This window comes from Oncorhynchus mykiss, unplaced genomic scaffold (assembly GCF_013265735.2).
Source record: "Oncorhynchus mykiss isolate Arlee unplaced genomic scaffold, USDA_OmykA_1.1 un_scaffold_229, whole genome shotgun sequence".
NCBI classification, from domain to species: Eukaryota; Metazoa; Chordata; class Actinopteri; order Salmoniformes; family Salmonidae; genus Oncorhynchus; species Oncorhynchus mykiss.
This window is the reverse complement of record NW_023493697.1, coordinates 334341-346215: the sequence shown is the minus strand read 5'-3', so window position 1 is coordinate 346215 and position 11875 is coordinate 334341. Positions and strand designations below refer to the sequence as shown.

At 44.9% G+C, this 11875-nt stretch overlaps 1 protein-coding gene across 1 annotated transcript; it reads right to left on the bottom strand.

The window, feature by feature from the left end:
* Nucleotides 1–2280: 2280 nt before the first annotated feature.
* Nucleotides 2281–5977, bottom strand: LOC118948237 (zinc finger protein 271-like). The gene is made up of 2 exons (XM_036973333.1): nucleotides 5427–5977; nucleotides 2281–4530 (listed from the first exon to the last, which is right to left on the bottom strand). Exons 1-2 carry the CDS (start codon nucleotides 5940–5942, stop codon nucleotides 2449–2451), a joined length of 2598 nt encoding a protein of 865 aa, XP_036829228.1. The 5' UTR covers nucleotides 5943–5977; the 3' UTR covers nucleotides 2281–2448.
* Between the last annotated feature and the right edge of the window lie 5898 nt (nucleotides 5978–11875).

Genomic DNA, 11875 nt, shown 5'->3' with positions numbered 1-11875 from the left:
TCATAATTAGTGCCCTCTACCGTACAGAGTGTAGGGCATTAGGCTCTGGTCATAATTAGTGCCCTCTATCGTACAGAGTGTAGGGCATTAGGCTCTGGTCATAATTAGTGCCCTTTATCGTACAGAGTGTAGGGCATTAGGCTCTGGTCATAATTAGTGCCCTCTATCGTACAGAGTGTAGGGCATTAGGCTCTGGTCATAATTAGTGCCCTCTATCGTACAGAGTGTATGGCATTAGGCTCTGGTCATAATTAGTGCCCTCTATCGTACAGAGTGTGCCATTTTGGAGTCAAAGGCAGTGTTCCAGTACTTCAGGAAATGCTTCCTCCCAATCTATTTGCATCAGTTGGTAACCAGATCTATAGAGAGTGATTCCTCATGAAACCCAGACAACAACAACAACAACAAAGACTGGGCGCAGACATCCATTCTAATTCTATTCCACGTTGGTTCAATGTAAATTTCATTGAAATGACGTAGAAACAGCGTTTATTCAACCGGTGTGTGTCCAGTGGGGTTTTGGGGGTTGTAACTCAATGTCATCCATAGAATGGGTCATTTGGAGGAAGGATTGTTTACATATGTTTGAGATTCATCTCTTAACTTAAAGCATCATTGAGAAATAACTGATCAAAAGTTATTAGATTTTGGCCTTACCCAGGCCTAATTTAAAACTCCATGTTTCATCTATCTGTAAGTGCTACAAAGCAAAAAATAAACCATTTTTGATTTGGCAATTTTTATATGTATACACACACACACACGCACCACCGTTCAAAAGTTTGGGGTCACTTAGAAATGTCCTTGTTTTTGGCTGGCCTTCTAGGCAGAGTTGCAAAGAAAAAGCCATATCTCAGACTGGCCAATACAAATAAAAGATTAAGATGGGCAAAAGATCACAGACACTGGACAGAGGAACTCTGCCTAGAAGGACTAGCATCCCTGAGTCGCCTCTTCACTGTTGACATTGAGACTGGTGTTTTGCGGGTACTATTTAATGAAGCTGCCAGTTGAGGACTTGTGAGGCGTCTGTTTCTCAAACTAGACACTCTAATGTACTTGTCCTCTTGCTCAGTTGTGCACCGGGTCCTCCCACTCCTCTTTCTATTCTGGTTAGAGCCAGTTTGCGCTGTTCTGTGAAGGGAGTAGTACACAGCGTTGTACGAGATCTTCAGTTTCTTGGCAATTTCTTGCATGGATTAACCTTCATTTCTCAGAACAAGAATAGAATGACGAGTTTCAGAAGTAAGTTCTTTGTTTCTGGCCATTTTGAGTCTGTAATCAAACCCACAAATGCTGAAGCTCCAGATACTCAACTAGTCTAAAGAAGGACAGTTTTATTGCTTCTTTCATCAGAACAACAGTTTTCAGCTGTGCTAACATAATAGCAAAAGGGTTTTCTAATGATCAATTAGCCTTTTCAAATGATGAACTTGGATTATCTAACACAACTTGACATTGGAACACAGGAGTGATGGTTGCTGATAATGGGCCTCTGTACGCCTATGTAGATAATCCATTAAAAAAAATTTAAAAAGCTGTTTCCAGCTACAATAGTCATTTACAACATTAACAATGTCTACACTGTATTTCTGATCAATTTGATGTTATTTTAATGAACAAACAATGTGCTTTTCTTTTTTTTTAAAAACAAAGGACATTTCTAAGTGACCCCAAACTTTTGAAACGTAGTGTATATATATATATATATTTATCCAGTTGTACATAATATAAGCATAGGAACTGAGAAGTGGTCTGTGGTTGTCACCTGCAGAACCAGATCCTTGGAGCAGTGTATATGTATCCAGTTGTACATAATATAAGCATAGGAACTGAGAAGTGGTCTTTGGTTGTCACCTGCAGAACCACTCCTTGGAGCAGTGTATATTTATATAGTTGTACATAATATACTCTATAAGCATATCACAGTTCCAGAGTGGAAGCTCTCCTAGTTTTAAAGTTAAGCCCATTTTATGAAACGGGCTCAGGGGCTCCCAAGTGGAGCAGTGGTCTAAGACACTGCATCTTAGTGCAGTGTCGCACAAAAGATGGAAGTGCCTTTGAACGGGGTGTGGTAGGTAATAGGTGCCAGGCTACACCTATTGTCAAGGACTGCAACGCTTCGGGGTTTGTCATACAGTTTCCTGTGTGTATCAAGAACGGTCCACCACCCAAAGGACATCCAGCCAACTGGACACAACTGTGGAAAGCATTGGAGTCGACATGGGCCAGCATCCCTGTGGAAACGCTTTCCACACCTTGTAGAGTCCATGTCCCAACAAACTGAGGATGTTCTGAGGGAAAAATGGGGTGCAACTCAATATTAGGAAGGTGTTAATGTTTTACTCTATGGATTATATTTTGTGAATTTCCCCAAATCTTGGTATTTTTCTGTCTGGGTATCGTAAGGAATCCCTCTATAAGGGATTGGACAGGTGATAAACCAGGTTACCATTGAGTCTGTGATGGGTAGGGATAAGGGACATGCTGATTGGGTGGTAGGTAGGGATTAGGGAGTCTTGGGATAGAGACAGGCTGTGTTAGCCTGTGTGTGTCCTGATGTTTCTTCAGACTGCTCCACTGGGCGAAGGCTTTATCACACACGTGGCACTGGAACGGTTTCTCTCCTGTGTGGGTCCGCCGGTGGTTTTTCAAGACATTCCCATCACGAAACCTCCTCCCGCAGTCAGGGCATTGGTACGGTTTCTCTCCAGTGTGGATTCGCAGGTGTAGAATGCAGTGGCTCTTACTTGTGAAGCTCTTGTCACAGTAAGTACAGCAGTAAGGTTTCTCACCCGCATGAATCCGGAGATGAAGTTTTAAACTTCCTGTCAGAGAGAAACTCTTCCCACACTGAGGGCAAAGGTAAGGCCTCTCTCCAGTGTGCTTCCTCTGGTGGACTAGTAAACTACCTTTAGTGGTGAAGGTCTTGTCGCACTGTGGGCAGTGGACTCTGCTTTTGTGAGTCTTCTGAATGTGATCCTTTAGAAGAGCCTTGGTAGAGAACTTCTCCCCACAGTGGGGGCATGGAAGAGGGCCTTGGTGCATACGGACGGGACCCAGTGTCTCCCCCTTGTGGTTCTTCAGGTGGTGCTGCTTTAGCGAGATTGTATGGCGAAACTTCATCCCGCACACCAAGCAGTGGTAAGGTGTCTCTCCCGTGTGAGTTCTCATGTGTCTCTGTAAGAGTCCAGATTGAGTAAAATCCTTACCGCAACGAGGGCAGACGTACGGTTTCTCCCCGGTATGGATTCTCACGTGTCTTTTAAGACTACCGGCCTCACTGAAACCCCTTCCACATTCAGAGCACACATGTGGCTTTTTCAGAGGATCATTTGGCGGATGCCGGGTTTGCATGTGTGATTCCAGTTTAGATGCAGTTACGAAGCTCTTCATACAGCGAGCACAGCGGTGAGGGTGTTCTGTGTGAACAACTTCCCTGTGATGTACAAGGCTTATTTTTTCACGAAAATTCCTACCGCATTCCGAGCAGTGGTAAGGTTTCTCACCTGTGTGAGTCCTAATGTGTCTCTGCAAGTTTCCAGAATCATTGTAGTTCTTCCCACAATGATGGCAGACGTACGGTTTCTCCCCAGTGTGAGTTCTCAGGTGTCTCTTAAGACTGCCAGCCTCACTGAATCCCTTTCCGCATGTAGAGCACACGTGTGGTTTCTCGCCAGTCAAGTTATCTCTGTATCTCTTCAGGTACTGTAAGTGTCGTTTTAGACTTCGTGCTGTGATAAAACTCTTCCCACAGTGATCACAGATATGGGAGCCATCTCCTGAGAGGGGTTCCTTACGTTGCTTAGCATTAGGCGTGCTGCGAAGCTTCTCTCTTGTGTGTTTTCTCTGGTGTACTCTGCGTTTGCGTGAGGTAACGAAGCTCATCCCACAGTCGTCAGAGGAGCAATGGTAAGGTTTCTCTCCTGTAAGGACGCTCTTCACAACGACCTTCTCTCCTGGGTGAGTTTTTCTCGTGTGTCTCCTTAAGTTTCCAGAATCACTCCAAGCCTTCCCACAATGATGGCAAACATATGGTTTCTCCCCAGTATGAGTTCTCAGGTGTCTCTTAAGACTGCCAGCCTCACTGAATCCCTTTCCGCATGTAGAGCACACGTGTGGTTTCTCTCCAGTCAAGTTCTCTCTGAATCTCTTCAGGTACTGTAGGTGTAGTTGTAGACTTCTTGCTGTGATAAAATTATTCCCACAGTGATCACAGATATGGGAGCCAGGCCTGTCTCCTGAGAGGGTTTTGTGTTGTTCAGCATTAGACCAGCTGTGGGGTTTCTCTCCTGTCTGTGTTGTCTTGTGTATTATATGGCTACTCTGCCCCGGTGTCTTCCTGCAGTCGACCAGCTGTACAGACACCCTCTTCAGACCCAGCAGTAATACGCTACTGGGAGAGGCACGACCCGGGGACTCTGGGAGAGGCACGACCCGGGGACTCTGGGAGAGGCACGACCCGGGGACTCTGGGAGAGGCACGACCCGGGGACTTCAGGAGGGCGGAGGGTGACGTGGGAAGCTTGTTCTGGAAATCATAAAAATAGAGAGAGAATCAGGGTGGGAAACACTCTCCTACGTGGCAAGGATTTTTTTTGGCCTCAAAAGTCTTTCCCTTGACTCCGCTCATCCTTGATTAAAAAACATTGGAGGATAAAGTCCAAGAGGAGAAATTTTGAATCTTTTCTTCCAATACATTTATAGAAGGAGGAGGACAAGATGGCGCCGACAGACACAGTTGCCTCGTTTCTAGCTACTAGCCAACTTTACAGTATTTCTGGGGGGTGTTATTGCTGACATATTGGGGGTGTTATTTCTGACATATCCTGGGGGTATTATTTCTGACATATTGGGGGTGTTGTTTCTGACATATTGGGGGTGTTGTTTCTGACATATTGGGGGTGTTATTTCTGACATACTGGGGGTGTTATTTCTGACATACTGGGGGTGTTATTTCTGACATTGGGGGTGTTATTTCTGATATATTGGGGGTGTTATTTCTGACATTTGGGGGTGTTATTTCTGACATATTGGGGGTGTTATTTCTGATATATTGGGGGAGTTATTTCTGACATATTGGGGGTGTTATTTCTGACATATTGGGGGTGTTGTTTCTGACATATTGGGGGTGTTGTTTCTGACATATTGGGGGTGTTGTTTCTGACATATTGGGGGTGATGAAGGGAAAAGACTGCCTCTGACATTGCACGTTCTGATATTTCTTAATTTCTTAATTATTTTTCAGATATTATTACTGTTGGAGCTAGGGAACACAAGTATTTCGCTGCACCTGCGATATCTGAAAATGTGTGTTTCGTGACCAACAAACTGATTTGCGGACAAGGAATCAAGGATGACATTTATCAAGGAAAGACTGAAACACACATTTTATGACTGGGAAAAATAAATACTTGTGTCTCTTACTCTCTGCTCTGGAGTGTGCCTCTCTGGATCTGACTCTGCCTCCAGCCCATCGCTAGCCAACCAATCCTTGTCCTCCACGTCCGAGTCTTTGTCGCAGTCTGCAGCGTCGTCATCGGATCGGCTGGAACTCAAGTGTTCCGCCTTCAGTCCATTGCTAGGCAACCAATCGCTGTCCTCCTTGTCGCATTCTTCATCACAGTCTACAGCATCATCATCATCATCGGACTTGCTGGGACTAATTTGTGCCCCACTAGCATCCTCCAGTATCCTCCTGATGTCCTCCTTCAGTTGGACTAACCAAGACATTCCCTGCTCCTCTGATTTCATTGAATCCGTATTGTCCCACATTTCCTCCATGACTTTACGCCTTAATAAGCGATGATTCATCCCTTTAATTTCAGAGCCATCTTTGCCATGACGTTCACACAGGTAGCGTAAATTGTCCACGGTTAAAGTGAATAAACTCTGTTCAATTTCATCAATCAATGTTTCCTTCTCTGAACTGAGTGGATTCATATTGTCCTGCTCGTGCGGCAACAACGACAATGCAGTCAATGCAGGACTTCAGAGTACCTGTAAAAAAAGATTTATACATCACAACACTCATCTGTAATTTTATGTCATATTTAACTGATATTTAAAGGAACAGTTCAGGATTTTGGCAATGAGTTTTTTTACTTCCCCAGAGGTAAATGGACATGTTTATGTTTCTGCCGTCCAGTATGAAATCAGTTAAGAGATATAGTTTCGCGAGCCAATGCTAACTAGCGTTAGCGCAATGACGACGTCTACAGAAACAGCAAACAGTTTCCATAGACTTCCAGTCATTCTTATGATCCAAATGAACACAGGCAGGCTTTCATTGTTTTCAAATATGTAGCCTATTTGACTGACAAACCTTAGCTTATTTAACCTTTATTTTACATAGGCAAGTCAGTTAAGAACAAATTCTAATGTACAATGAGGGCCTAGGAACAGTTGAATCAACCGGTTTATCCTCATTAGCTGTGATAACCGTTGACAACAGGCAGCTTCACAGCAGGAGATTCTTCCATCAACCGGTTTATCCTCATTAGCTGTGATAATCGTTGACAACAGGCAGCTTCACAGCAGGAGATTCTTCCATCATCCTTTCCTTGGCGATACTTTCTTCCTGCTCGACGACATGCTGACCAAACCAGACGCGAGAATCTCCTTTTACCTTAATTTAACTCGGCAAGTCAGTTAAGAACAAATTATTATTTACAATGATGGCCTAGGAACAGTGGGTTAACTGACTTGTTCAGGGGCAGAACGACAGTTTTTGACCTTGTCAGCTCAGGGATTCGATCCGGCAACCTTTCAGGTTACTGGCTCAACGCTCTAACCACCTGCCTCCCCGTCCTCATTGGTTTTTAGGAGCATATATGTAACAGTATAACTTTAGTCCATCCCCTCACCCATACCCGGGCGCGAACCAGGGACCCTCTGCACACGTCAACAACAGTCACCTACGAAGCATCGTTACCCATCGCTCCACAAAAGCCGCGGGAACAACGCACCACCGCTAACTAAGCTAGCGTTTCACATCCGTTACATATACACACACGTGGTTGATTGAAAGATGAACTGAGGTCCACACTCCGGGAGGTTGTAGTAATGCTGTAAAGTTGGTTGATGAACTGAGGTCCACACTCCAGGAGGTTGAGGTAATGCTGTAAAGTTGGTTGATGAACTGAGGTCCACACTCCGGTAGGTTGTAGTAACGCTGTAAAGTTGGTTGATGAACTGAGGTCCACACTCCGGGAGGTTGTAGTAATGCTGTAAAGTTGGTTGATGAACTGAGGTCCACACTCCAGGAGGTTGAGGTAATGCTGTAAAGTTGGTTGATGAACTGAGGTCCACACTCCGGTAGGTTGTAGTAACGCTGTAAAGTTGGTTGATGAACTGAGGTCCACACTCCAGGAGGTTGAGGTAATGCTGTAAAGTTGGTTGATGAACTGAGGTCCACACTCCAGGAGGTTGAGGTAATGCTGTAAAGTTGGTTGATGAACTGAGGTCCACACTCCGGGAGGTTGTAGTAATGCTGTAAAGTTGGTTGATGAACTGAGGTCCACACTCCGGGAGGTTGTAGTAATGCTGTAAAGTTGGTTGCCAACCGCCATATAAAGTCCAAAGAAGAAAAAGAAGGAGGAGAAAGGAATTCCGTTGACCGTTTTATCTGTGGATTAATTGTTAGAGTTGAGGACCTTGTGCATTTCAGGGAAAAAATAAACAACCCAATGTTTATATCCCAGGACAAATTAGCTAGAAACAGCAAGCTAACTAAATAGGACAAATTATCTAGCAACTGCATGCTAGCTAGCTAAAATGCCATAAATGATTAAAATGCTTTTCGACCTGTCCCCAAATTAATATAATTGGTTCAGAGTTTGTTTTCATATTTCAACCTGCGTGTCCTGATCGTGTCTGGTGTAGGGGTACAAAATCAACATGCGCAAGTCCTGTTTAGTCAGCATAGGAGAGGCACCGTTGTCTTATAAGCGTATGTGTCCAGTTGCTGGGGTAACGTTTGAATTTAGAAAACACTTAGATATTAAATTAAATATTTTGTTCCAAGAAGTAATCCAACAATGTAAACGTAGCCATCTTGTCTATTCCTCATTGATCGGAGTCAGGCCAGTGTACGCTTGATTGGTGGACACCCACCTGGCTCGTTAATTAATCCACCAATCAAGCGTCACTTTGAATGACACTCACCTGGCTCGATCAATGAGAGCAGATCAGAGATAGAAAAGATTGCGGTGAATACAACATGGAGCACGACGTGTATTTAATGACGGGAGCATCTTGTGAATCCAATCGTTCTCGCTGCAACTGGACACATACATTTAATAAGAGAATGGTGCCTCTCCTAATCAAGAACGAAGAAAGTATCGACCAGAAGAAAGGTTTGGTGGATAAATCTCCTGCTATGCAGCTGCCTGAGATCAACGGTTATCACAGCTGATGAGTATAACCCGTTTGATTCCATTAACTATCCTTTTACCTAGCTTTCTGTATTGGTTGGACTCATTGGCTGCATCATTCTGGTGGTTGGCAACAGAACATAACGTACCACAATATAGCCGGCTTCAGCAACAACAACAAAAAAACGTTTTCTGTCAACAAAGGCATATGCATGTATAATCTCTAGGAACTATTTACCGAATGTAAAGTTAAATGTGACCCTCTCTATCGAATTAACGTCTGTATCCAAATTTTGTCAGAACAGCACCATGTTGAGTTAGACAGCGGGTTGTCATTAGACCACGCACGTCCTACCACTGTCTACAGAGCAGGAATACGGTGCGGTTCGGACAATGTTTGGATTCAGACGTTTATTTGATGGTGAGGGTCACATTTAAATTTACGTCTGGTAAATAAGAGTTCCTAGAGATTACACACATGCTTTTGTGTAGCCGGCTATATTGTGGTAGGGTTATTTCCCGTCGCCAGCCACCAGAACTACTATATGCACAACTCAGGGAGTCCAACCAATACAGACCCCCGATGTTGTGTCCCAAAGCTACACTGTACCATGAATTTCGATGGAACCACTATATACACAAAAATATTTTTCTGGCAATTTAACCATTCATTTTACCAGCATTGATCCGTGTAGACGCGAGGAAAAAAAGAGTGACCCGTCTTTTCTCATTCTGCATTATAAACACTTTTCGTATGATTTTGGCCTTTACAGGTCTATATAAACCGTTCTGATATAGCTAACGTTTGAACAAATACGTAACAAAACTAGTTAGATAAGCTAGCGATCCATGCTACAAAGCGGTTATAATTTGGCTAGATGTGCATTTATGATCTACCTGGATGCTTTTAATCATCAGTCTGTGTGACGTTTCCCTCCGACGTGTTCTCTTGTTTACCTTTTGACCAAAGATGGTTTAGATAAGTCTCGCTTTCAACCCAGTCTGTTTTGATGGCAGCAGTTTGATGCCGTCATTTCCGGTATGGGAAGGAAGCCTTGTTCTGAGTTTTATTTAACAGTGGGTTAACTGCCTGTTCAGGGGCAGAACGACAGATTTGTACCTTGTCAGCTCGGGGATTTGAACTTGCAACCTTCCGGTTACTAGTCCAACGCTCTAACCACTAGGCTACCCAATAGACTTGAATGTCTATTGCCGCCACCTACTTACTGTACAGGGTAGTGAACGAAATAGATATAAAAATAATTTGGTGGAGGAAACGAAATCATATACGCTATAGCAGGGGTACTCAACTCTTAGCCTACGAGGTCTGGAGCCTGTTGGTTTGCTGTTCTTCCTGATAATTAATTGCACACACCTTGTGTCCCAGGTCTAAATCAGTCACTCATTAGAGGGGCACAATGGAAGAAAAAAAAAACCATACTATACAAAAATAGACCCATTAAAAAAACACATCGTCATATAGTCCAGGGCGGAACATTCTTCGACAGGATTCTTAAGTCCCAAAGAGCGTTCAGCTGCACTTACAATGATGCCAATTGTCTCTGATTAATTTTCAGTTTGTGCTGTGTAGTTTATGACATTGCAATAAATTATACAGTCCACCTTTTTTATTTTACCCCTTTTTCCTCCCCAATTTCGTGGTATCCAATTGTTTTAGTAGCAACTATCTAGTCTGATCGCTACAACTCCCGTACGGCTATGGAGAGACCAAGGTTGAGAGTCATGCGTCCTCCGATACAGCAGGGTAGCCTAGTGGTTAGAGCGTTGGACTAGTAACCGGTTGGACTAGTAACCGGAAGCGTTGGACTAGTAACCGGAAGGTTGCAAGTTCAAACCCCCGAGCCGACAAGGTACAAATCTGTCGTTCTGCCCCTGAACAGGCAGTTAACCCACTGTTCCTAGGCCGTCATTGAAAATAAGAATTTGTTCTTAACTGACTTGCCTAGGAAAATAAAAGTAAAATAAAAAAAATTAAAAACCCAACTGCTTCTTAACACAGCACGCATCCAACCCTGAAGCCAGCCACACCAATGTGTTGGAGGAAACACTAGGCACCTGGCAACCTTGGTTAGCGCGCACTGCGCCCGGCCCGCCACAGGAGTCGCTGGTGCGCGATGAGACAAGGATATCCCTACCGGCCAAGCCCTCCCTAACCCAGACGACGCTAGGCCAGTTGTGCGTCACTCCACGGACCTCCCGGTCGCGGCCGGTTACGACAGAGCCTGGGCGCGAACCCAGGGTCTCTGGTGGCACAGCTGGCGCTGCAGTACAGCGCCCTTAACCACTGCAGTACAGCGCCCTTAACCACTGCAGTACAGCGCCCTTAACCACTGCAGTACAGCGCCCTTAACCACTGCAGTACAGCGCCCTTAACCACTGCAGTACAGCGCCCTTAACCACTGCAGTACAGCGCCCTTAACCACTGCAGTACAGCGCCCTTAACCACTGCAGTACAGCGCCCTTAACCACTGCAGTACAGCGCCGGGCTAACCCGGGAGGCCCAGTCCACCTTTTTTAACATTAAATATATCAGGGTCCCTTGGTGCAGAGAAACATTCACGGGTGTAGGCTCTACTACCATCGCGTCTTCAACGCCACTCCATCCTTTCCTTGTTCACCACGGTAACCCACTCGTTCTCACTCTCTGTGTTCTCATCTTCACCTGACCCACCATTAGTTTCAAACTGAACATCTGTTTCCCCCGTCTTCCTTCAGAGGAAGCCTTCAAAATAAGACTAGAATGAGTTATGCATTTACTCTGACGGAGCGAGTTATGCATTCTACTCTGTGACGGAGCGAGTTATGCATTCTACTCTGAAGGAGCGAGTTATGCATTCTACTCTGTGACGGAGCGAGTTACGCATTCTACTCTGAAGGAGCGAGTTATGCATTCTACTCTGAAGGAGCGAGTTATGCATTCTACTCTGAAGGAGCGAGTTATGCATTCTACTCTGTGACGGAGCGAGTTACGCATTCTACTCTGTGACGGAGCGAGTTACGCATTCTACTCTGTGACGGAGCGAGTTAGGCATTCTACTCTGTGACGGAGCGAGTTACGCATTCTACTCTGTGACGGAGCGAGTTACGCATTCTACTCTGTGACGGAGCGAGTTATGCATTCTACTCTGGTGACGGAGCGAGTTATGCATTCTACTCTGGTGACGGAGCGAGTTATGCATTCTACTCTGTGACGGAGCGAGTTACGCATTCTACTCTGTGACGGAGCGAGTTACGCATTCTACTCTGTGACGGAGCGAGTTACGCATTCTACTCTGTGACGGAGCGAGTTACGCATTCTACTCTGTGACGGAGCGAGTTACGCATTCTACTCTGTGACGGAGCGAGGTGACGGAGCGAGTTACGCATTCTACTCTGTGACGGAGCGAGGTGACGGAGCGAGTTACGCATTCTATTCTGAAGGAGCGAGTTACGCATTCTACTCTGACGGAGAGAGTTATGCATTCTACTCTGTGACGGAGG